Raw genomic sequence first — 26,879 nt, 5'->3', positions numbered from 1 at the left:
CAACCTCGAACAGACCTGCCAGGTGGCCTGCCTCTGGCTCTCCCTTTTGTTTTGTCCATATTTGGAGGGACTAGTACAATGTACGGTTACACAGGTGCAGTGAACAGGTTGCAGTGACTGCTGGTACAACAATGGGCGGTTACACAGGTGCAGTTAACAGATATGCACGGACTGGTATATAAAACAGCGTGCGGTCACAAAGGTGCAGTGAACAGGTATGCAGTGACTGCTGGTACAACAATGTGCGGTTACACAGGTGTAGTGAACAGGTGCAGCGACTGGTGGTGGTATATAAAACTGCGTGCGCTCACGTAGGTAGGTAGGTGCACTGAACAGTGAACAGGTGCAGTGATTACATAGTTATATAGTTATTTTGGTTGAAAAAAGACATACGTCCATCGAGTTCAACCAGTATAAAGTACAACACCAGCCTGCTCCCTCACATATCCCTGTTGATCCAGAGGAAGGCGAAAAAACCCTTACAAGGCATGGTCCAATTAGCCCCTAAAGGGAAAAATTCCTTCCCGACTCCAGATGGCAATCAGATAAAATCCCTGGATCAACATCATTAGGCATTACCTAGTAATTGTAGCCATGGATGTCTTTCAACGCAAGGAAAGCATCTAAGCCCCCTTTAAATGCAGGTATAGAGTTTGCCATAACGACTTCCTGTGGCAATGCATTCCACATCTTAATCACTCTTACTGTAAAGAACCCTTTCCTAAATAAATGGCTAAAACGTTTTTCCTCCATGCGCAGATCATGTCCTCTAGTCCTTTGAGAAGGCCTAGGGACAAAAAGCTCATCCGCCAAGGTATTATATTGCCCTCTGATGTATTTATACATGTTAATTAGATCCCCTCTAAGGCGTCTTTTCTCTAGACTAAATAAACCCAGTTTATCTAACCTTTCTCGATAAGTGAGACCTTCCATCCCACGCATCAATTTTGTTGCTCGTCTCTGCACCTGCTCTAAAACTGCAATATCTTTTTTGTAATGTGGTGCCCAGAACTGAATTCCATATTCCAGATGTGGCCTTACTAGAGAGTTAAACAGGGGCAATATTATGCTAGCATCTCGAGTTTTTATTTCCCTTTTAATGCATCCCAAAATTTTGTTAGCTTTAGCTGCAGCTGCTTGGCATTGAGTACGATTATTTAACTTGTTGTCAATGAGTACTCCTAAGTCCTTCTCCAAGTTTGATGTCCCCAACTGTATCCCATTTATTTTGTATGGTGCTAGACCATTAGTACGTCCAAAATGCATGACCTTACATTTGTCAACATTGAATTTCATCTGCCATGTATGTGCCCATATAGCCATCCTATCCAGATCCTGTTGCAATATGACACTATCTTCCTGAGAGTTAATGATTCTGCACAATTTTGTATCATCTGCAAAAATAGCAACATTGCTCACTACTGCATCTACTAGGTCATTAATAAATAAATTGAAGAGCATTGGACCCAGAACAGACCCCTGTGGGACCCCACTGCTAACAGTCTCCCATTTTGAGTATGATCCATTGACCACAACTCTTTGTTTTCTGTCCATTAGCCAGTTCCCTATCCATGAACACAGACTCTTCCCCAGTCCTTGCATCCTCAACTTTTGCACCAGACTTTTGTGGGGAACAGTGTCGAAGGCCTTTGCAAAGTCCAAGTATATCACATCTACAGCATTCCCAATATCCATATTAGCATTCACTACCTCATAAAAGCTGAGCATGTTAGTCAAACAGGACCTGTCTTTAGTAAACCCATGTTGATACTGAGAAATAAGATTATTTTCTACTATGAAGTCATGTATAGTATCTCTTAGTAACCCCTCAAATAGTTTGCATACAACTGATGTTAAACTTACAGGTCTATAATTTCCTGGATCAGATTTTTTGCCCTTCTTAAATAATGGGAAAACGTGGGCTGTACGCCAATCCACTGGGACTCTGCCAGTTGCAAGAGAGTCACAAAAGATAAGATAAAGGGGTTTATCTATAACTGAACTTAATTCCCTTAGGACCCGAGGATGCATGCCATCCGGGCCAGGTGCCTTGTCTATTTTTAATTTATTTAGTCTTGCCTTCACTTCTTCCTGCGTTAAGTATTTAATATTACAGTTAGAAGATTGAGACTCTTCCGCCTCTGTAGTTTGCAACAGTGCTGTTTCTTTTGTGAAGACAGAAGCAAAGAAAGCATTTAATAACTCTGCCTTACCTTGGTCATCCACCATTGAGTTCCCATCCTCATCCTTTAGGAGTCCTATACAGTCAACCTTTCTTTTTTTAGAGTTAATGTACTTGTAAAACTTTTTTGGGTTAGATTTGATATCCTTAGCGATTTGTTTTTCAGCTTCAATCTTTGCCTGCCTAATTTCTTTTTTACAATTTTTATTGCACTCCTTATAATTGCTTAGTGCAGCCTCTGTCCCCTCCTGTTTTAAGACCTTATAGGCATTCTTTTTCCTCTTCATTTTATCTTTAACCTTTCTATTTATCCATAGAGGCCTTTTTTTATTCCTAGACATTTTGTTTCCATATGGGATATACATACTACAGTATTGATTGAGTATAAGTTTAAAAGCTTGCCATTTCCCTTCAGTGTCTTCCCCTTGTAGTACATTATCCCAGTTCACCAAACTTAGTGCCTGCCTAATTTGAGTGAACTTTGCTTTTCTAAAGTTCATAGTTTTAGTGGTCCCGCTGCCCCGTGGCCTATAAGTCACCAGCTCAAATGTTATCATGTTGTGATCGCTATTTCCCAAATGTTCTTGAACCTGCACATTTGATACATTATCTGGTCTATTAGAAATGATCAGATCCAGTAACGCATTCCCCCTAGTTGGTTCAGTTACCATTTGAGTCAAGTAATTGTCCTGTAGTGCTGCCAGAAATCTGCTGCTTTTACCAGAATGGGTAGCCTCAATACTCCAGTCAATGTCTGGAAAGTTGAAGTCGCCCATAATTATGACCTCATTTTTACTTGCAGCTTTTTCAATCTGCTGTAGTAATCGCAGTTCTGCAGCTTCATTAATAAGAGGTGGCCTGTAGCATACCCCAATAAGCAATTGGCAACTTTTATTTCCACCATGAATATTTACCCAAACGGACTCCACATCTTCGCAATCTTCCTCCATCTCATCGTTGAGGACAGCTGTAAGAGAATTTTTAACAAAGAGACAAACCCCTCCACCTTTTTTCCCTGTTCTATCCCTCCTAAACACATTGTATCCTTTTAAATTAGCTATCCAGTCATGGCTTTCATCCATCCATGTCTCGGTTATTCCCACAATGTCATAGCCTTTGTCATTCAGAATGAACTCTAGTTCGTCTATTTTATTTGCAAGGCTCCAAGCATTGGTTACCATGCACTTTATATTTTTACCACCACATTTACCAATTTTGTTTACATGAAATTGGCTACTTGAATTTTTACCAACCTCCTTAATCTTTACACTGTCCCCACCCCCCTCTCCACCCTCCATAATGATAGGTTCCCACTGTCTTTTTACCTCATCTTGTCTATGTATTGAGACTTTATCCTCCCGCCTCCCCCCAGATCCTAGTTTAAAATCTCCTCCAACCGTTTAGCCATCTTCTCCCCCAATGCAGCTGCACCCTCCCCATTAAGGTGCAGCCCATCCCTGCTGTAGAACCTGTAGCCGACTGCAAAGTCTGCCCAGTTCTCCAGGAACCCAAACCCTTCCTTCCTACACCAATTTCTCAGCCACTTATTTAACTCCCTAAGCTCCCTCTGTCTCTCAGATGTAGCACGTGGCACTGGCAGTATTTCAGAAAACACCACCTTGGAGGTCCTTGCTTTAAGTTTATCTCCAAGTACCTGAAAATCATTTTTGAGGACCTTCCATCTCCCACTAACTTTGTCATTGGTGCCAATGTGTACCATGACAGCCGGGTCTTCCCCAGCCCCACCCAGTAATCTGTCAATTCTTTCCGCTACATGCCGAACCCGAGCACCCGGGAGGCAACAGACTGTACGGCATTCGCGGTTTCTTCGACAGATTACCCTATCTGTGCGCCTAATAATTGAATCCCCTACCACCAGTACCTGTCTAGCCTTAGCTGCACTCCTATTCCCTTTCTCGTTACAGCAGTCTGCCCCTTGGTTGCTAAGGAGCACATCCTGCTGCAGCATTGCTACTCCTGAATCATCCTCCCCAATATTACGCAAACAAGCATACTTATTAGTGAGGGACAACTCGGGACTAGCCTCCCTGCCACTTTTTCCCCTACCCCTTCTAACTGTGACCCAACTAGCGGCTGCCTCTGCTTCTTGGTCCGGCTGTACTCCACCCTCCTCATCTTCAACGGTTCCATCCAGTGTCTGGATTGTGAGATCCAAGCTCTTCTCCATGTTGTGTATGCTTCTCAGTGTTGCGAGATGCTTATTTAGCTCTGCGACTTCCGCCTCTAACTGAGCAACACGCACACACCCAGGGCAACAGTAAACACCCTCAATCCGCTGATCAAGGCATGCATACATGTTGCAGGATGTACACTGTACAGCATAGTCCAACATGATGACTTTTGTGTGGGGAAAAATTATTTAAAGTAAACTGTGGTGGTAAAAGATGAAATTGGAGAGTGAGTGTAGCTGGGGAGGACGAAAGGGAGAGTAAGTGAAGTTGGGGAGTGAGTGAAGAGGGGCGGGGGAGGGGAGGAAGGGGGGGGGAGGAGGGGGAGGGGGGGAGCAGGAGGGGCGGGAGGGGTGGAGGAGTGGAGGTGGAGTGAGTGAAGTTGGGGTGGAGTCCTCAAAATTTAAAGACTACACCACAACGTACCTAGCACATTCTAACCAATGCAAAAAACCACAATATTGATTGAAGGTTTTTTTTTTTTTTTTTTTTTTGTCCTTACCTACTTCCTCTCACCACTCTCTTTGTGCCTGTGTTGTAACGCCTGTTTTTAACGCCTATGCCACTTGTGTCGCAGCCACTTCGTGAGCAAGCCACAGACTGAGCAAGCTCAGTACTGAGTCCTGAAGCTGACCAAATACCTCCTGTTGCAGCTAGTCCCTCCCCCTAGCCAATTGCCTGCTGCAAAACAAACTAGAGGGAAAAGAAAAAAAAAATTGTACTTTTAAAAACTGACACTTGCTGTTTAATATCAGACGAACCACACAGACAATCCACCAGATATTGCAGCAGCAAAAAACAATATACAAACAGCAATGCAATATAATTAGTGCTCACAATTCCCAGCAGTGAAGTGAAGCAGCCCACCACCAAGATTACAAATGCGCAGCTGCCTGTCTCACACACACACACACACACACACACACACACACACACACACACACACACACACACACACACACACACACACACACACACACACACACACAGGTACCCTGAACAGGTGCAGTGACTGGTGGTATTAACAATACGTGTACTCACGTAGGTAGGTGCACTGAACAGTGAACAGGTGCAGTGAATGGGATTACAAATGTGCAGCTGCCTGTCACACACACAGGTAGTCACTGAATGTGCTGGGCCTGGCAGTGGCACAGTAGGAATTACCAAGGCAACACAAGTGTGGGCCACACAAAAAAATAAATAGATCACAAGAACAAGATTAGCTCTCAATAGAGCTGTTGAGGGGTGCTTTTTTAGCAATAAGAATCAGCAAGGAGCAAGCTAACAAGCCTACAAGAACCTAACTAAGCTTTCCCTATAGCTCTCTCTGCAGCAGCAGCTCTCCCTTCTCTAATAACTGCAGGCACACGAGTGAGTCCAATGCCTGACGCTGCCTGCCTTTTATATGGGGGGGGGGGGGGGGCTCCAGGAGGGAGTGTAGCCTGATTGGCTACAATGTGCCTGCTGACTGTGATGTAGAGGGTCAAAGTTGACTCTAATGATGCACTATGGGGGTGAATCGAACTTCTGGAAAAGTTTGCGGTTCTCCGCGATCGCGAACCCCGGAAGTTCGCCGGTTCCCGTTCGCCGGCGAACAGTTCGGGTCATCTCTAGGGATCAAGAGGATTTTTAAATATCTGCAGCTACTTCCTGCCCCCTGTAGCCTGTTAGCCCCCTCTGTGTCCTCCCAGCCTGATCTGTTGTGCTGCTGCAGCCAAACTAAAGTCCATGACCCAGGGGTTACTGCGCATGCGCTGTTCCAGGCCACGCCCCTCCTCCATTGTGCTCCTGTGGCCAGGAGTGTTCTGCACATGCGTTACAAGACTATTATTATTATTTAGTATTTATATAGCGCCAACATCTTCTGCAGCGCTGTACAGAGTACATTGCCTTGTCACTAACTGTCCCTCAGAGGGGCTCACAATCTAATCCCTGCCATATCCATATGTCTATGTATGTATCGTGTAGTGTATGTGTCATAGTCTAGGGCCAATTTAGGGGAAGCCAATTAACTTATATGTGTGTTTTTGGTGAAGGAAGGGAACTAGAGTGCCCGGAGGAAACCCACACAGACACGGTGAGAACATACAAACTCCGTGCAGATAGTACACTGGCTGGGACTCATACTGGGGACCCAGCGCTGCAAGCTGAGAGTGTTATCCACTACGCCACCGTGCTGCCCGTTGTAGGAAAAGCACATGCGCAGAACAGGCATCTAGGGGGCATGCTGCAACGTGCCCAGAGTAGTGTGCAGATAGCGAGCAGGCTATAAGTGGCTGCCAGCCCCGCCCACCAACCACAGCTCTTTGGTCATATGACGCATGCTCCCGCCCACTCTCCACTATAGCCAGGTACAGAACACTGCAGGGGCCAAAAACTGTTTTACTATAACAGAAGTTCTATTAGATCCGGGTTTACTATATCAGGCGTTACTCCCATATACTTATAATGGGGCTTGGTTGGTACCTTGACTCTAATGCCTAATACACACCATGCAATTTCCCACCCGATTCACGGGAATCAGGCAATTATTTCCGACATGTCCAATACAGTGATCGATTTTGCGCACTTATAATTGGAAAACCGATCACTTTATCGACGCTCACCCGTCGATCGGGCGTGAAATTGCATTGTGTATACGTAGCATTAGTTTAAAGTACCCGAATATTTACTATAGGAGAGTTTACTATAACGAGATTATACTGTTTTTTTTGAATATAATAGTTTTTATTCAAAATTTTGTATAAACAAGGATACAGACATGGACACATGAGTATATACAGTGGGAACATGAGGATTAGTTAATAGGACATATATTGAGCATTTGGCAGTTCACATATACAATGCATTGGCTACCACAGAAAACTTCGTGTGTGCTGTTGTAGTTTAGCTAAGATGGGCCGCTTAACCCTAAAGACTCAGTTGCTTGAGTTTCTCACCAAGCAGTCGCACACCCATGGGGGGTCGATGCTAGGGGTTGAGGGGGAGAATAGTGTCATGGGTCTCGTGGATATGCATAGCTTGCTACCAACCCGGACGACTCTGGCCCAGATGGCTGGACTAATATGCTTGAACTGTTTTAGTTAAATGAGTCTATATTGTCGCAGCCTAATGACAAATTGGTGTATTTAAAAGGTATCTATGAACTTAGCCCAACTATACATAGCTAGTGTCAGGGGGAAGAAGGTGGGGGGGGGAGGAGGGGGAATGGTGTAGTAAGGTAGAGAATTAAGAAAAGAGAAAGAAAAGACTCAAGAGAGAACTGTGGGTGAAATCACAGCCATAGGACTCTCTGCTAGGTCATGTCTCGCCTGAAGCCACTCCAGAGAGTAATTTTTAATTTAACATGGGTCAGACATCAGCAAAGCCTGGCCTTCTTCGGACAATGCGAATATTTCCCATCTTCTCCACAGTACATTAAATTTCTCCTCTCTGTCCGAAGCCCAGAAAATAACTTGTTCTGAATGTTTTAGTGATTCGAGCTCAGCCTTCCAATCTAAAATAGACGGGGATTGGGTAGATTTCCAAAATTTTGGAATTGTAAGGCGTGCGGCGGCGAGGATATGGCGAATCAGTGATTTTTTGTAGGCTTTTATGGGGCAATTTATGTTTAAAAGTAAAGTATGAGCTGGGTCATTGTTGACTTTAATGTTACTGATAGCTGCTATAATTTTGCAGATTTTTTCCCAGAATGGAATAATTTTAGAACAGCTATGCCATATGTGTATCATATCGCCTACCTCGCTGCCACATCGCCAGCAAAGATCTGATATATCGGGATTATATTTATGGAGTTTATCTGGAGTCTTATACCACATTGTCAGGATTTTGTAGGCGTTCTCCTGTGCCCTGGCCGAGATGGAACATTTGTGGGCAAAGGTACAGCACTTTGTCCACTCTGTCTCAGAAATCGGAATTTTCAGTTTATTCTGCCATTGGGTCTTGAATGAGGGGGTATTGTCACAAAAGTGTGAGAGTAAGGGGCTGTACAGATTAGAGATTCTGTGCTCCACCGGCGGGTGGGAGAAGCAAACTTCCTCTATCACTGTCTCTGGTCTGACAGAGAAATCTTTATCTGTCTCTTTGCTAAGGAAGTGAGATAGTTGTATATATTCAAAGTACACCTCATCTGGGTTACCTGATGATCCTATTAGGGTAGATAATGGTATTGTTTTACCATTCTGCCATACCTGTTTTAGTTTAAGTGTGGGAGAAGTAAGTTTGCGGAGTCTGTTCGATTGGTATAGACCAGGTGGGAATAAGGGATTGTCCCATATGGGGGTGTCAGGCCCTAGGTAAGTAGCTATACGATGTTGTGACAGTAAGTTGTCCCTGACTTTGTATGTTTCTCGTGTCAGAGAAAATCTACCAGGGAGGAGAGATGTGCGGCGCCAAGGCCAAACCCATATTCCTGCTCCCGGGGTATATCCTAAGATGTCTCTTTCCAGTTCTGCCCATTGGGTGTTCCTCAGATTGTGGGTCCACTCAATGATCCGATTGAGGTGCACTGCTGAATGATATGCTTTGGGGTGGGGCAATGCTAATCCCCCTTCTGATTTGGGTTTCTGTAGGGTGCTCAGAGCTACCCTTGGCTTTCTAGATTTCCACACGTAAAGAGACATCAATTTAGAGAACTTCCTCCAAAATACTGAAGGGATTGTAATTGGGATGGTCTGCAAGAGGTATAATAAACGAGGCATACAATTCATTTTTAAGATGTTCACTCTACCCAACCACGAGTGGGCCAAGGATCCCCAGGAGTCCACATCTTTTTCGAGAGTCTGGAGCAGGGGGACGAAGTTAAGATCGTATAATTTCTCCAAATCTGAGCACAGTCGGACCCCTAGGTAAGTAATGTGTTGTGGTTTCCAGACAAAGGGAAAGGTCTTCTGCAGAATACATTGCAGAGAGACTGGTATACTAATGTTTAAAATCTCAGATTTAGAAGTATTGACTTTATAGTCACTCAGGGAGCCGAACTCGGTCAGCACTTTAAGTAAATTGGGCAAAGTGGTCAAGGGAGAGGTGATGTATAGCAATAAATCGTCTGCATAAATGGCAGATTTATACTCTTTGGTGCCAACCTTCAAGCCTTTAATATCTGGATTCATTCTGATTGCATCAGCCAGTACCTCCATGTATAGTATGTACAGGAGAGGGGATAAGGGGCAGCCCTGTCTAGTCCCGTTACAGACTGGGATTTCGTTAGATAAGTGGCCATTAATTCTGACCCTTGCCGTAGGGGATTGGTATAGGGCAAAGACCTTTTGATAGAAGTTCATGTCTGGGGCTAAGCCTCTAGAGCTGAATACCCTCCGCAGAAAACGCCAGGAGACCCTATCAAACGCTTTTTCTGCGTCTATAGAAAGCAACAGAGTAGGGGTCCTGGCGCTCTGTGCGGACTGCATCAGCAATATGGTCTTAATTGTGTTGTCAGCAGCTTCTCGTCCGGGTAGGAAGCCTACCTGGTCAGAATGAATAAGCAATGGCATAAACGTTTGGAGTCTATTGGCCAGAATCTTTGACATTATCTTTAGATCGACATTAATGAGCGAGATGGGGCGATAATTAGTACATAAAAGGGGGTCTTTGCCCGGTTTTGGAATGACTATGATATGTGTCTGAAGCATATCTCTGGGGGGAGGGAAGTGACAGATAGGGCGTTAAAAGCTTTGGTAAAGATAGGGGCTAAGGTGGCTTTGAATTTTTTGTAGTATTCGATACAAAACCCGTCCGGGCCAGGAGATTTGCCATTGGGGAGGGACCCCACCGTTGCAAGGAACTCATCCTCCGTGAACGGTTCGTTTAGAAATTCAAGTTGTTCTGTGTTTAAAGATGGGAGCCTGTGCTTGTCTAAAAATTTGTCAATGATCAGGTCCATAGACTCATCTGACTTGTCTTTGAATGCACCTGTAATATTGTATAGGTCCGAATAGTATTTATAGAAGGTCTGCAGAATATCCTCAGTTTTCACTTTTGTGGAGCCTAAATGGTTAAGAATTTTCGGGATAAAGGATGAGTTCTGGCGTATGCGAAGGGACCTAGCCATCAATCTACTGCACTTATTGTTATATTCGTAAAGATGAGCGCGATATCTCAGAAGATTATCAACTCTTTTAGATTCAAACATTTGTAGCAGTTGTTTGCGTTTTTCCGTTAGGAGTTCTAGCGTTTGAACTGCTAAGGTTTGCTTATGTTGAAGCTCCAGCTGTTTAATCTCGTTCCATACCTCAGCTATCTGTGCGCTCCTCTCCCTCTTATACCTGGCCCCCATCTGAATCATAGCGCCCCGAAGGACACATTTATGTGCCTCCCAAATAGATACCGGGCTAGGGCCGTTTTCTTCATTGCAGTTGTGTGCAATATACTCTGAGAGCACCTTTGAATAATGTGAGGCGTATTTTAGATCTTTAAGTAATTTAGTGTTCATACGCCATGAAGAATTACCTTTCTTTCTGAATATATCTTTAAGCTCTAGGTAGACTGGTGAGTGGTCGGACCAAGTCTGGGATCCGATTGAGGAACAGGCATGGAACGAGAGGAGCGCATGTGAGATTAAAAACACATCAAGTCTATTGTATACATTATGAGGAACTGAAAAGTGGGTATAGTCACGGGCCGTGGGGTGAAAAACCCTCCACGCGTCCATCAGTTGCATGTCCAGGATCCTCCCCTTGACAGCCTTTAGTGATTTATATGTGACGGAAGAACGGCTCTTTGAACTGTCAAGGAGAGGATCCAGGGTGAAATTCAGGTCCCCTCCCACGATCAGATAACTCTCCTTAAAGCGATCCAGTCTCTCAAGAATACCCGAGAGAGCGGAAGTCTGAGATTTATTTGGGAGATAGATGCTTGCGATCGTAAATGGCTTCCCCTCAATGATTAGCTTGATAAAAGTGAATCTGCCCTCTTCATCTCCCATATTATCTATGACCTGAGCATTAAGGTTTTTATGCAGAGCTATCGCCGTGCCTTTGATTTTAGCTGTACTAGGAGCACTAAAAAACCATTGTGGGTAATATTTAGACGTGGTCAGGTCCGGAACCTGACCCTCTTTAAAGTGAGTTTCCTGCAAAAGTAATATATTCACCTTTTCTCTGTGGAATCCGTATAGGATTTGTGACCTCTTATTTGGAACATTAAAGCCATTGACATTAAGGGAAGCCAGTTTCAATCTGTGATCACCCATGTCTTAAGTATTTGGCATAGTTGGATGTGTGAAATGTGGAGGGAAGCGAGCATGACCTGAGGAGGAGTAGAAAAAGAAAAAGAGAGGAGCATGAGAAAAGGAGAGGAACAGAGACAGAACATACACACATATAAACCACAAACTGAGGCAATAACCTCACTGCTGTGTCGTTACCCTGAGGGAGCAATGACCACGACACAGCTAAAGGGGCCCCGTAGCCCAGAGAAGGGAAAAAACCCGACATCGGACTACAGGGGCTCTTTTGGGGGAAATGGAAAGCCAGGCGGAGCGCCATTACAGGCATCAAGCATCCCTCCGCGGGAGGCACTATGTTTTGAGAACTTCAATGTGAAATTAATCCTAGGGACTTTGGTGTCGTTCTTAACAAAGACTATACTTATGCAAGGAGCATCAGAAATAAACAATGAACAAAACGTATGATAATTATATATATGCATTAACAGTGTAGGTATTTATAGCTACCAGAAGTTAGCTAAACGACCCCATAGTTTTATAGTTACTCTTATATCCTTCTAACCCCCCCCACCCAACGCTCATGGCTAACTATATAGCCCTTTAACTATAATAATAAAGTGTATAGCATCTCATAGTAAGATATCGCTTTTTGTATACTAAATCTGATTGACCTGTGGAGAGAAAAGTGGTTAGTTACTGTCCCGATGGTAGGGAAGAACGCAAATCCTCCATCCCGGCTCCAATGGGTAATGTTCCTTACATTAGGCCTGCATACGAGTTAACCGTGAGGGGGTGAACATGAGGTCGAAACAAAAATGGCCGCCCCATGTGGGGACAAAAAATAAAGTTTGTAAAATGTCAAAAATAGGTAGATAAAGTGATAAGCAGTCTATTGTTCCTAAGTAAAGAAAGGCAACCGATCAAAATTATAGAGTTACGTGTATAGCATGAATAATCCAGCTAGGAGAGTTACTCCAGAGTGTTTCCAGTGACGCACCAGGGCCAAGACCTGCTAGGGCCTATCTCAGCAAAATTAGGAGAAGAAAGTACTCACTCTGGTGTAGATTCGGAGTCTGCACCGCTATTGTTTGCGGTTCGGTCGGAGGCTCTGTCACGTCTCTTCTTGGCAGAGGCAATTTGCCAACGTTCTCCCTGCGGTAGGGAGGTCGGTTTAGCGGGAGTAGGCCAGTCCGGCAAGAGGATCTTGTCCAGGTGAAACTTGTCTTCCACCTTCTGTAGGTCAGCCGGAGATTGAAAAAGAAATGAATGACCTTCTTTCTTGATCAGTAGGGAGAAAGGGTAGCCCCATGAGTATGTGGCGCCCGTTGATTTTAAGGCCTCCAGTAAGGGTTTGAACGCACGCCGCAATAGCAGAGTGTGTTTAGAGAGATCTGCGTAGAAATGCAGTGTAGCACCGTCAAAGTCCAGTTCGCGTTGTTCCCGGGCCGCCGCCATGATGGCTTCTTTGACGGAGTAATAGTGGATCCTACAGATTACATCCCTCGGTCTGGGGGGGTTCGTGAGTCTAGGGCCAAAGGCTCGGTGAGCTCTGTCAATTTCTATTGGGAAGGTGTCAGGTTTACCAAGTAATTTTCTAAAGATCCCCTCCAAGGAAGGTAACAAGTCTTCCGTACCTGTTGCTTCCGGCAGGCCTCTTACCCGGACATTATTGCGCCTGCTACGGTTTTCAAGATCGTCCATTTTCATCCAGTGGGCGTCCATACGTTTATCTTGTGAGTCAAGACGAGCTACCGCCGTTCTCAGTAAGTCCTCCGACCGTGCTAGGTTCTTTTCTAGTGTGTCAACTCACTTCAGCTATATCCTGCTTGTATGCGTTCTCAATGCGAGATGCTAGGGTCTCAAAGTCTGCTTTGGTGGGGATTGATCGTAGTAGGGTCTTAATATCAATTCCTGAGTCCGAGTCGTCTCCGGAAGACTCCAAGGCCCTACCCGTAGTGGAGCCGCAGGAGGTGCGTTGTGCAGCTTGTGAACTTCTCGGCGTGTCCGCCAAGATGGCGTCAGTGTCTTCTTCCGAGGCCAGGCCTTGGTGTTGAGAGGAGTTGCGGAAATAGGAGTCAATTTCACCTCCATTTCCCTTCGGCTTCTTCCCTCTCCTTCTCCTAGCTGTACCCTTCTTCTTTTCAGTGCTCATGTTGGATTAATTGTGCTTTTGGAGTGCCTAAACACAGAGGGATCCACGGAGCTCTCAGCGTGCACGACCGCTCCCTTCCATAGCCAAGCCACGCCCCACGAGATTATACTGTTATCACCTGCATGTCACAGAAATAAAACTGACAGCAGCCATGTAGCAGCAGGAATCACATGACCCTGAGATGATCCCTTCGCCCCCCTATTTACATTCCTGGCCCCGGATTTTTTCTTCTTTGCTCTAAACGAATCTGCAGATCTCTTACTCCTGTCTCAGTATGAAAACCTTGCTTAAGACAGGAATTCTTTGTTTTGAATGTAAATGAAAAGTCCCAACCGGCCGCTCTTCTTGCGTCTTACTTTACAAGTTGACTCGGGAACGCCAAAACTGCCAGAATGTAATCTGCCGAATACCAAGCCGCCCTGCACTCCTTCTCCAGGATTCCTACTGATAAACAAAGTTTAAAGTGACCCTGTGGGCTTGCTGAGGGTCAGAGCCGGATCATCCACAAGGCACACCTAGGCAGTTGCCTAGGGCCTGGAGAGAGTCTAGGGGCCTGGGGGATGCTAGTCCCCGCCAAATTTAACTCAAAAAGATAAATAGCGGTGGGCAAAAACTGCCATCTTGTAATGAATCCACCAATAATTGAATCAAATGGTTGATCGCCCTCCAAGTCCCCTGATGTATGGCCATCTTTAGTCCCACTCTTTGATATGAAGGGGCTAACGTTGTGCCAGACATTATCTGACAACAACGCCATCAATCAGCAGGCCTGGTGCACACCAAAAACCGCTAGCAGATCCGCAAAATGCTAGCAGATTTTGAAACTCTTTTTCTTCTTTTTCTGTAGCGTTTCAGCTAGCGTTTTGCGGTTTTGTGTAGCGGTTTTGGTGTAGTAGATTTAATATATTGTTACAGTAAAGCTGTTACTGAACAGCTACTGTAACAAAAACGCCGGCAACATTGGAGGCAGAAACGCCTCCGCAATCCAAAATCTGCAGCAGCCCGGGAGTATGCGTTTCTGCAAAACGCCTCCCGCTCTGGTGTGCACCACCCCATTGAGATACATTACCCAAGCGTATCCGCAGCCGCAAGCGGATCGCAAAACGCAGCCGAACCGCTCTGGTGTGCACTAGGCCTCAGTTTTCTGACTTCAGACTGCGTCCAACATTGGACCTGTGGAGGAAAAGGCCAATGTCGATATGGGATTGGAAAGGGTTAATACAGTGAGCACAACTCACTCAATTTTGTTATGACCATTTATTGCCAATTGGCTTTACACACAATCTTTTGTGACCAAACTCTCTATTTTTGCCATGCCATGTTACCATGGGGCACGCACTTCATCCATCCCACACAGGGGCTCACTGTAACCTCTGTCTGTGGAGTCAGTTTTTGAGTACTTAAAACTGAGGCCTGAAAAGTGTGTAAAAGTGGACACTGCCATTCCGTACTAACCTGAGCTCCTTACGACTTTGGATTGGTTGTTTCCTTGGTGACCATCTTCCCCATCCCCTGATTGGTTTTACTGGAGTTGCACTTTTGAAAGCACCTTTTCTAAAAACTTTTTTAACGATTTGTTTCCTTGATTGGCGACACAAAGCTGATTAATGGAATTCTTTTGCCCAATTATCTCGGCGCTGTTGACGTGTGATTGCCCCATAATGGGCCTGGAAATCCCGTGAAATGGAATGAATGCTCTCGTTAGCCTCGTCTATCCATCAGCGTGATGTCAGTTACAGAGACCCTCCTTGTGAGACCCTCCATCCTCCACACCTGCGAGGGTAACCCTAGCCGGGTAATGGCCGCCCCGACAGCCGTGCTGATGGAGGTTCTCCACACGGCGTGAGGAAGCCGCTTATCATTATTAGCGAGTCGGTCTGATGACTGTACAGGTCCTGTTATTCTTTCTCATTATGCGGTCTACGGTAGCTAAACACGGCCAGGAAATGGCAGCATTCCTACCCCCAGGAAATGGAATATTCCACGCCTCAAAGCTGGGAATTCAATTAAAAAACACATCTCTGGGCATCATTGGCATTCATCTTGTTGTATTGATGCAATGTTTATTTTTTCTCTCCAGGGGCGTAACTAAGTACAAATCATGCCCCCCTCCCCAGCAAAACCTAGATGGGGTCCCCCAATGGTTACACCCTTTCTCTTGGCTACCCCCCAGTGACCCTCACAGCCTGGGGCGCATCTCACACAGTGGTCATAAAACAGTTGTGGCCATCCTGATCTTCACACCCATAACAAGTGTAACCACAAAAACACCTGATCTGAAGTATAGAAGTGAAGAGGAAAGGAGCCTAAACCCCTGCGTTGGACAGAGGGAGCGATCTTGACAATACTGTGCAAGTCTGTGTAGTTGTCATCAGATGGTGCTGCTCTCTTGGGTGCCACTCTAGGTGGTATATAATCTGCTGTAGTAGCAGGTCGCTGCTCTGGTATATTTTCCACCTAGCCTGAGTGCTGTGATGCCGCTATAGGCAGTCGTGGGTGGGTTAAGAAATTTGGGTTTAAGCAATTTGCCCGTGCAAGTGTATGCAAGTAGGAAATAGTCGGCGGCTGCCGCATGAATCAAAAGTAAAAACTTTTGTTGTAGCTAAGCAACGCGTTTCAGAGGGTTCAACCCTTTTGCATCAGGCTGTTGCAAGAGGGTCGAGCCCTCTGAAATGCGTTGCTTAGCTACACACGCTTTCTTAACCCACCCACGACTGCCTGACAGTGCAGCCGCCTATAGCGGCATCACAGCACTCAGGCTAGGTGGAGAATATACCAGAGTAGCGGCCTGCTACTACAGCTCTGAAGGAGGCTATCGTCTGCACGCCTTGTGGAGGAGGACTTCTGCCAAGACTTGGTCCCCGGTCCAAGTGGGACAAAGCCTTTCTGCTGGCCACCCCGTATGGGACAGTCAGCCACAGATCCAGGTGAGAATATTCCACGGCCGGCTGGCCATTTTTATTGAATGACAACCTGAGTGCACTCTCCCCCCACCCCTTGTTTTTCCACCCATCCCCCACATCCCACTGTCTATTGCTGATCTGAAGTATAGTCCCCTGTATCAGAGGGAGGGAAGGTTAGTAGTTGCGGCCCCCCACGGCTCTGGGCTCCCCTTTCGTGTGGACAGCCGAATCTTCATATTCATAGCAAGTATAGCCACAAAAACACCTGATCTAAAGAATAGACTCAAATCGGAGGAAGCAAAACCAGTTATTGGGGCCCCCTTACAGCTTTGTGCCCCCCCCCCCCCCCCCCCCCACGATTGCATGGGCTGCTGCCCTCTAGTTTCTCTCAAACGCCTCTCAGCACCGTAAGATGTCAGAGGTGACTGGAGTGGCATAAAGCATGAGAGAACTTATTATGGAAATACCAACCCCAAGTAGCACGCGGATCATTAAGACCACTTTTCCATGAGTGAATTCACCGCCTGTCAGCTGCTCCACTTCACCAGCCAGGCGCTATCTATCGCACGGCACAGGTGGTAAACAGTGCCCCCCATGCTCAGACGCAACATGAGACTTTTTCTGCTGCCGGGTATCAACCAGGACACACACGGTGTTACCGATTGCTGCCGTTTGGCTGTATGTAAGTGCAGCCGAACGGCTTGACAAGCGAGCAGTTCAGACGTCCCTGGAAAAGAGGCCTAATGCAATTCATGCAGTTATGCTGATTTTTTGCTTACCTCTTCATTACTTTTGATAGAGGAGGTTGGGGGGTAGGGTGGGGGTGGTGTTGGCAGAGGGAGAGGGGAAGATGCAGCTTCAAGCAAATACGGGGCACAGGTAGATGGGGGGGGGGGGGGGGTGAGGCAGCAGAGGAGACAGGGAGGTAAGGGGTGACAACGAGATAGGGAGGCAGGGGAGAATAGGGGTAGCAGGAAGAGATGGGGGAGCGGGTGGTAGCAGGGAGAGGTAGAAAGGCGGGAGAAGAAGACAGATGGGGAGGCAGGGGAGAGGGGAAGATGGGGCGGCAGGGAGATGAAGGGGGAAAGAGAGTGAGACAGCAGGAGGAGACAGGGAGTTAGGGGTGACAAGAAGATGGGGAGGCAGAGTAGAGATGGCCCGAAGGCCAGTTCATCGGCGAGCAGTATTCTGCGAATAATGGCTGTTCGCATTCACGGTGAACAGCGAACATTTGGCATGTTTGATATCAATGAGCTAAACTTCGACCCCTTACCTCACATCAGCAGACATATGGCAGCCAATCAGCTAGCACCCCCTCCTGGACCCCCCCCTATCAAATAGCAGTTGCAGTGGCCATATTGGATTCATTCTCTGCTGGGGGCTGACTGTTAGTGAGAGCAGGGTCAGACTTGCTGCAGATAGGAAGGGAAAGCATTAGCTAGGCCTGTGTTCTTGTTCCTCACTTGCTGTGAAAGCCCTTTTGAGAGCTAGCACATCTCCTGTGTTTCTTTTGTGTGTGACACCCCACAGCCCACTGACACCCAGAGCTGTGTGCACACTACTGCTGTTGCCTCATTAAGTTACAGACACAGAACCTGCATTATTATTTCACTGTATTCTGATAGTAATATTGCATTTCTCTGTGTGAGACACTCCCCAGCCCACTGACACCCAGAGCTGTGCATAACGTGATTTCTGCCCTACAGGGATTAAAACCTGACTTTGCGTCAACGTCAACTCCGTAATTTTTGGTGGGACTTTTGGCATGGCTCCCCCTCCGGCATGCCACAGTCCAGGTGTTAGACCCCTTGAAACTACTTTTCCATCACTTTTGTGGGCAGAAACGGTCTTTGTAGTTTTTAAAATTTGCCTGCCCATTGAAGTCAATGGCGGTTCGCCAGATTCGCCCGTTTGCGAACATTTGTGGAAGTTCGTGTTCGCCGTTCACGAACAGAAAATTCTATGTTTGCAACATCTCTAAGGCAGAGGAGGATGGGGTAGCAGGGAGAGATGGGGGAGCAGGTGGTGGCAGGGATAGATAGAAAGACAGGGAGAAACAGGCAGATCGGGAGGCAGGAAGAGATGGGAAGATGTGGCGGGGGAGGGGCACCAGGAGGAGGCGGGGTAAGGCTCATAAGAAGATGGAGAGGTGGCGGAAGAGGGTCACACATATTGACCAGGTTAGAGTACTGGTGCAGTCTAGTGGCACTTTAAAGAGGAACTCCAGTGAAAATAATGTAATTAAAAAAGTGCTTCATTTTTACAATAATTATGTATACATGATTTAGTCAGTGTTTGCTCATTGTAAAATCTTTTAACCACCTGAGCGGTCTGGACGAGCTCAGCTCGTCCAACACCGCCGGAGGTCGCCGCTCAGGCCCTGCTGGGACGATTTTTATCAAATAAAAAGCAGCACACGCAGCCGGCACTTTGCCAGCCGCGTGTGCTGCCTGATCGCCGCCGCTCTGCGGCGATTCGCCGCGAGCAGCGGCGAAAGAGGGCCCCCCTAGCCGCCTGAGCCCTGCGCAGCCGGAACAAAAAGTTCCGGCCAGCGCTAAGGGCTGGATCGGAGGCGGCTGACGTCAGGACGTCGGCTGACGTCGATGACGTCACTCCGCTCGTCGCTATGGCGACGATATAAGCAAAACAAGGAAGGCCGCTCATTGCGGCCTTCCTTGTTTATTATGGGCGCCGGAGGCGATCGGAAGATCGCCTCCGGAGCGCCCTCTAGTGGGCTTTCATGCAGCCAACTTTCAGTTGGCTGCATGAAATAGTTTTTTTTTTATTTAAAAAAAACCCTCCCGCAGCCACCCTGGCGATTTAATCAGAACGCCAGGGTGGTTAAATCCCTGATTTACATTCTGACATTTACTACATGGTGACATTTTTACTGTGGGCAGGTGATATAGCTGCTGCATGCTTTTTGGCAGTTGGAAACAGCTGTAAACAGCAAAGATTCATAGAGGAGGCGGGCACCAGTGCTCGTGTTGCCATGCAAGATTTATTGGCAGCAGATGTTAAAAACCAGAGGAGGCCCCCGATGGAGAGCGCTCCCCCCTACCTGACAGCTGTTTCACAACATACGTTGTCTCATCAGAGGTGTTTGCGGGGGTGCAGAGAGGCCGGTGACTGCGTTAGATCATGGCCGCACTTTGTATCCAAGCCGCGCGTCTGACGTTACCAGCCACTCCTCCCACCATACGTGACAGCTCTCCCTTCCTCCAATCGGGCGTTTTGTGTACACTGTGTGTAGCGCCTGCTGCGCCTATCCTAACAGGGGGCGGGACCTAAAACAGCCTATCATTCGCCGCATTCACGAGAGATACTAGTGGTGTAGCCTGTCAGAAATGTCCCAATTCACTCCACCCAGAGGATAGCCATGGCAACCTCCTACGTACACATCGTCCTAGGAGAGAGGGATTACTCACGTATTACAGTCAGACATAAGGAGGCCGGAGTGTAAGTGAGGAAAGACATCCAGCAGCACACCCACCACTGTCATTTCACATAGAAATCAGGAAAACAGTGCGGAAGATCAGGGGAGCATGCCCCATGCAGTACAGTATCCTACCCCAAATTTTTTACTACGCAAACCCATATAGAGGGGTGGGAGAGAGAGAAGAGGATAGGACAGCTAGTCATTTTCTCTCTCTGTTTGTGGAAACAGCTGTAAACAGCTATTTCCCACAAAGCAGCAAGGTTCACAGACAGGAAACTGCCAAGAGTACCACGGTCCTCAGAGTTTCTTGTGGGAGGGGTTTCACCACAATATTAGCCATACAGCGCCCCCTGATGGTCCGTTTGTGAAAAGGAATAGATTTCTCATGTAAAAGGGAGTATCAGCTACTGATTGGGATAAAGTTCAATTCTTGGTCGGAGTTTCTCTTTAAGTTCTTCTGGAGGAAACAACTTACAAATGTTAGCTCATTTATTCCTATTTTTTCACTTATCTGGAGTAATATATTAGGTTTCTTTATCATGAAAAAAAAAATAGCTCATAATAACTATAGAAATGTTTGTTTTCAAGATCAATAAATGACGGGTGGCAGCTTTTCAACTTTTGAAGTCTGAATTTTGATCTCAATGAGCAGAACCATCAACCAAACAGAACAACTTTTTGTTTTGCAGGGACGCGAGAATCGTCTTTTGTGTACGCTCTCTCTGCTGCCACTATCAGCCATACCATCGCCAGGGCCTGCACCTCTGGCGATCTACCAGGGTGTTCCTGTGGCCCCATCCCCGGGGAGGTGCCCGGTCCGGGCTATCGGTGGGGAGGATGTGCGGACAACCTCAACTACGGACTCCTGATGGGGTCAAAGTTCTCAGATGCACCAATGAAGATGAAGAAGGCGGGATCTCAAGCCAACAAGCTCATGCATCTTCACAACAGCGAGGTGGGCAGGCAGGTAAGAACGGATTTTCAATACACTACAGTATAGTCTTCAATGTGTGCCGGCCAAGATCCAATATCCTATCATTACACGGCAGCAATATAGCAGCACACCATGTCAACCATTAGAGAGATATGTTTTGAGTAAAGATTAAACTACTTTTTGGTTAACTCAATAAGCCTTCAAAATACTATAAATATCTCTTCTTCAGGCCTTAAGGCCCGGTTCACATTAGTGTTTTTTGCGGATTGGAACCGGAACGCATACTGTACAAATGGAACGGATGTGAAAGGATCCAATGTTAACCTATGTATCCATTCACATGCGTCCGTTGGTACGGATACGGTCCCTGGATCTAGAAACTGCGTCAGGCCGTATTTTTCCTGACCGTTCTGCCCAGCGGAATGGATCCGGACAAAAAATGCTGCACTAGTGAAGAAACAGACCATTCCACAGGGTATGGGGGCATGTGCCGACGCGAACCTGAGCGATGGGAGGGTGAGGGAGGGTGCAGCACCCGGGCGAGTGGGTGAGGGACGGTTTATACATACCTAATCTTCTGTAGCAGCTGGCGGTAGAGGCTTCTGTGTAGTCACAGCGGAAGAAGAGGAGGCCTCTACCGCCGGCTGCTACAGAAGATTAGGTATGTATTTGCTGGTGAAATTGAGTGAAAACGGATATGATCAAATATTGATCAGATCAGTTTTCACTTTCCATTTTTAATGTGAACTGTGCCACGGACAGAGCCATCCGGTGAAGCGGAGACCGGATCCACTCACCGGATGTTTTTGGCTCGAAACGCTAATGTGAACCGGTCCTTATTCTATACTGAATCATTAAAGTACAACTCAAATGTCATTATCACTTGTAATTGCATCCTTGGATCCTGCAGATGTTTTTAAAAACTGCTGGAGTGTTAGCATGTCCAATGCTGTCTCACACTAACATCTGCCTCTCGATGGAGCAGGTCAGAGGAATAACACTCCAGCTTTACCACAGGTCCACTCTGATTATGTTCCATCTTGTATATACAAGAAAGGAGAGAAACAGCACCCACAAAAAAGGAGGGGCGTACCACCACTATTGGTCTTTACGTCCTAAGACCACAATCTTGAAGAGAAGAAGATAGTCTGCACCATTTGCAATGTAAAAAAATAGCTCTTTACAGGGGAGGACTGGGACCTTTTGGCCTGGAGGGAAAACACAAACTAGAGGCCGTTTTCATGGCAGCCCAAACATCACACACGTACCGCACGTGCTATGTGCCAGTAGTCATGTGCTAAATACAGCAAGAACACTCAGAGATAGGGTGACAGGTAAAGTATAAATGCACTGGCACCAGGGGGCATGTAATACATTTTGAGTTACAACGGCCGGGGTTTCCATTGCGTTCATTGTTTCTCTACCAGCAGCTCATCTGGAGTCTAGAGACTGTTTGCAAGTAGCCCTTCTGGAGTCTAGGGACTGTCGAAAACTTTTCAACCGAGACAATACCTTATGTAGCTGTGCACAAGCAGTCATTTTAACAATGGTGAGAGACCAGACAGATTTTTTCCCATGGACCCTGCAGGCAAGCCTCTGCTCTGCATCATGCTGTGTATATTTACCAGCTTGCCCGCCCTCTAATTGCTCTGTAATTGGGGATTAATTTCCCTCAGCCAGCCTAGTGGTTCACCTTATACAAAAATATGAATGCACCAGGCAATGTACCAGCCCTAAATCAATAAATGAGGGGCAGCCTGGGGAGAAATCTCCACCCTTCCCCCCTGGCCAGTCCTCCCATGGCTCTTTATCTATAGCTCAAATACAGGTAGACCACGACTTACAAACTCCCGACTTACGAACGACCCGCCGATACGAACGGCATGGATTCTGTGGGAACAAGTCAAAAATGTTTTTTTCAAATTGCACTTGTAGTTTTTGAGAGAATCTATTTTAAAAAATAAAAAGAAAAAAATAGCTTTTAAACTTGTATAAGCAGGTGCAGAGGTGACACAGAGGGAGACACTGGAGGCACCGGGGGGCTCACAGGAGGTACAGGGGACAAAGATGGCACAGTGTACCCACTTAAGAACAGATTCAAGTTAGGAACTAACCTACAGTCCCTATCTCGTTTGTTAACCGGGGACTACTTGTAAATAAAAACAAGTGTAGCAGCTGTAGGAGGACTCATTTTTTTACATTGCAAGCAGTGTCGACTAACTTCTTCTCTCCATCTTGTAAATGGTGATAAACAAAATATTCTTCCAACATCTAAATTTCCATTGACCCTTGGAAGGAAAGAAATTGATCTAATAGAAGGAATAAACAGGTGACCAATTAGCTGCCAACTAAAGGCTTGGTTTGTCCATTTTAAGCTCTCTCCCGGGTTCAGTTAGGATTTGCATGTTAGAAGATTTTTTTTCTCATCATTACTTGCAAATTGTGCAAGATCTAGATCTTCTCCAGCAAGAGTGTCCCAAGTAGTTTGTCATTTGAGTCATTTACTATGTCTATTTCTACCTCCTGGTACCATAAATTTGTTACATAACATGGTCTTTGTTACTCTACATCATACATGTCAAACTCCGGCCCGTGGGCCAAATCTGGCCCTTGGAGCCATCAGATTTGGCCCTCAGGTGGTTTCCTCCCTTTGCATTATGTTTGGCCCTTTTTGGACCACCAGAGAAGCTATATTGCAGGGTAAGCCATAGATCACCAGGGAAGCCAAATGTGGATGGAGAAAGCATTAGGTACCAAAGAATTGTATAGATGAGGGAGGAGGGCCACTAGACACCTGGGAACTGTATAGGAGATGGAGGGGGGCTATTAGACACCAGTGAACTTTATAAGGGAGAGAGGTGGCAGCTAGACATTGAGGTCGGCCCGCGACTAAGTCCCAGAGCTCAATTTCGGCCCACTTTGTATTTGAGTTTGACACCCCTGCTCTACATCATTACAATGTCTCGATTTTCTGCAGGTTCTAAAAGGCTCTTTGGAGATGAAGTGCAAATGTCACGGTGTCTCGGGTTCCTGCTCCATCAAGACATGCTGGAGAGGTCTACAAGAACTTCGAGAGATCGCTCTGGACCTTAAAACCAAATATCTGTCAGCCACCAAGGTTGTTCACCGGCCAATGGGGACTCGGAAACAGCTGGTCCCGAAGGATCTAGACATCCGGCCCGTGCAGGAGACGGAACTTATTTACCTCCAAAGCTCACCAGATTATTGCTTGAAGAACGAGAAGATGGGTTCACATGGAACACAAGATCGGTGAGTCCAATCACCTCGGGTTGCACCGTACTTACATGTTAGTGTCCGTTAGAGATGCATGTATTGGGTGCAGTGAAGACAAAACGTTTCTTTCTCATTTAGAACAATAAATAAATGGTCACATTTTCACTATTGATGTCAATTGGCAAAAATAATTTGGGCGCAAATGAGAATATTCGCAAAAAAAAAAAAAAAAAAAATGGGCACCCAAAAATTTTTTGCAAAATGCATTGAAGTCAATCTGCATGATAAAAACAAACGCATTTTGAAGTAAGTTCTCAATTTTTGTCATGAAAGATTCACGTCAGGTGCAAATGTAAATTTCGATGCGGAAAGGACTGCAGGGAGAATTGTATCATCCCTAATTTTGACTTTAGTCCATTTTTAATTTAGAGAATCAGAATCATTTATTTTGCCAAGCACTGGGGGGTACCCAGAATTTGTTTTGGCTCATACAGGTTCTGGAAGGAGGGGGGGAGGGGTGTTTGGATGGTGAGATTAAGGGGGAGTATGTCCAAAAGCCAAGAGCCGAGGTTGCCATACTACGTCTCCACCAGTCACACTTGGCAATCATTTGTCATCCCTAAAGAGACATGGGGGGTGGGAGAGAGGGAGGAGAAGGTTCAGCAGTGATGGTCCAGTTCTTCATGAAAGAAACTGGCTTTGATGGCTGATGCTGCTGAGGACCCTGATAGCTGACATCTGGCAGTGCTGGCCAAATCCAGTTCAAATGTTGCAGTATTGTTCATTTCTACGATGGGTCACGACTCCTGGGCAGGAGGACTCAGAGACTCAGATACATCCTTTTTTTCGAGGGAGAAGGCATAAATGAATAGTTTTATGAGCTATACATCAATAGTTTCCTGTAATAACCTGCTCCTCGGGTGACTCAGGGCCTAGACACGATTCTCAGTCTGTCCACGAATGTTTCAGCTCTATCAGACTGTTACAGGCTGACGCGTTTCATCTGCATGTTATGATAATGAGCGTTCTGGCCGAGCGTTGAAAGAAGTAGATCGGGCTCGTCTCATGAATCAGCCGGGTCTCAGAGGGCTTTGTAAAATATGTACAGGAAACGGGGGGCAATATCGAGAAACATGCTTTTATTGGATGTGAATCAGAAGCCTTTACGACTAAACTTTCCTCAGCTGAAAGCCCCGTACGGAGCCCACAGACATAAAAACAGACGTTGTGTTGTAACAGGCACTGAAAGACGGAGCAAATTCTTCACTGACGTTTGGAATTGCAGTAAGAGTAATATGAGGATAGTTTTCCTGAGATCGGATTATGCCTGGAACAAAAAGCTCATCGGCCAAAGCCAATTCTAGCTGCTTTTATATGTAAAGGATAACTTCAGGACATTTGTTCTGAAACTAGGGATGGTCAATGACATGAGAGGCAAATAATCATGAGTGGATGCAGAATTATGGAAAGATTTTCAAGCTGCATACATTTGCATTACAAATGTGCCTGAGGGCCGGTTCATCCACATGCAACATTTAATCCCGTCCCGTAGGCCGCAGCAGGTCAATTCTCCATAGCAACAGGGAGAATGTTCTTTGGTCCAACATGAACCAATGAGAATTCTCCCTGTTGTTGAGGATTCCCATTGGTCTTTTGCAGCCCAGTGGAGATCCCTGGCCACTGGGCTGTTTAGAAGGGACCAAACAGCAGGACATGTGAGTATCACGTCATGGCGGCGATCTAAAAAGGGGCGACGTGGATGCGCCGACTACCCGAGTGAGAACGGACCGTGTCTTTTCTCGTAGGCTTTCATTGGACACATTTTCCCATTCGGTCCACGAACATGTGACAAGTTGAGACTCTACGTTCCATCTCTCGTTCCGTAACACACGAATCCATGTAGGATCTGTGTTTTTTAACAAGTGGAAGCAGATCCTATCTTTAACATAAGATCCGCTGCCTGCCTTTAAGCGGAGCTTAAAAAACTACTTTTTTAACTACTTCCGTACCAGTAGTCTCTGCCCCCTTAAAGAGAACCCGAGGCGGGGTTCTGACAATGCAATCCACATACAGAGGCTGGGTCTGCCTATACAGCCCAGCCTCTGTTGCTATTTCAATCCCCCCTAAATTCCCCCTGCACTCTGTGATCCTCCATAAATCATAGCCACACTGTGCGGGCTGTGTTTACATCTGTCCTGTCAGCCTGCCACTCCCCCCGCCTCCTGCAGAGCTCCGTCCCCGCCCGCGTCCCTTCCCTCCAATCAGCGGGGAGGAAAGGGACGCGGGCGGGGCCCGGAGCTATGCAGGAGGCGGGGGGAGCGGCAGACTGACAGGACAGAGATAAACACAGCCCGCTGTGACACACTGCGTGTCGGCAGCGCGGCTGTGATTTATGGGTGATCGCAGAGCGCAGGGGGGGGGGGGGCTTAGGGGGGATCTGGATAGCAACAGAGGCTGGGCTGTATAGGCAGACCCAGCCTCTGTATGCGGATTTCATTGTCGGCACTTAACGACGAATCACCGCAATTATCCGCTGCCCTGCCGGGCACGCCGTTCTGCCCCAGCAGCAGGTTGCTCTCTCTGCCGCCCCTATGACGGCAGAGCTGTGTGAGCAGGTCAGGAGCCACTTTCATTAGCTCCTGACGCTGTCAATCAATGTAAGCCAATGGGATTGGCTTACA

At 46.5% G+C, this 26,879-nt stretch overlaps 1 protein-coding gene across 3 annotated transcripts in view; it reads left to right on the top strand.

The window, feature by feature from the left end:
* The window catches only part of WNT11 (Wnt family member 11), a 136,097-nt gene that overhangs the window by 93,654 nt on the left and 15,564 nt on the right, over nt 1–26,879 (top strand). For all 3 annotated transcript variants that reach the window (XM_068266650.1, XM_068266651.1, XM_068266652.1), the window contains exons 4-5: nt 20,720–20,997; nt 23,942–24,234. In XM_068266650.1, the coding sequence (XP_068122751.1) occupies nt 20,720–20,997; nt 23,942–24,234 (571 nt within the window). The remainder of the gene's footprint in view (nt 1–20,719; nt 20,998–23,941; nt 24,235–26,879) is intronic.

This window comes from Hyperolius riggenbachi, chromosome 2 (assembly GCF_040937935.1).
Source record: "Hyperolius riggenbachi isolate aHypRig1 chromosome 2, aHypRig1.pri, whole genome shotgun sequence".
Taxonomy (NCBI): domain Eukaryota; kingdom Metazoa; phylum Chordata; class Amphibia; order Anura; family Hyperoliidae; genus Hyperolius; species Hyperolius riggenbachi.
This window is presented reverse-complemented; position numbering and strand designations above follow the sequence as displayed.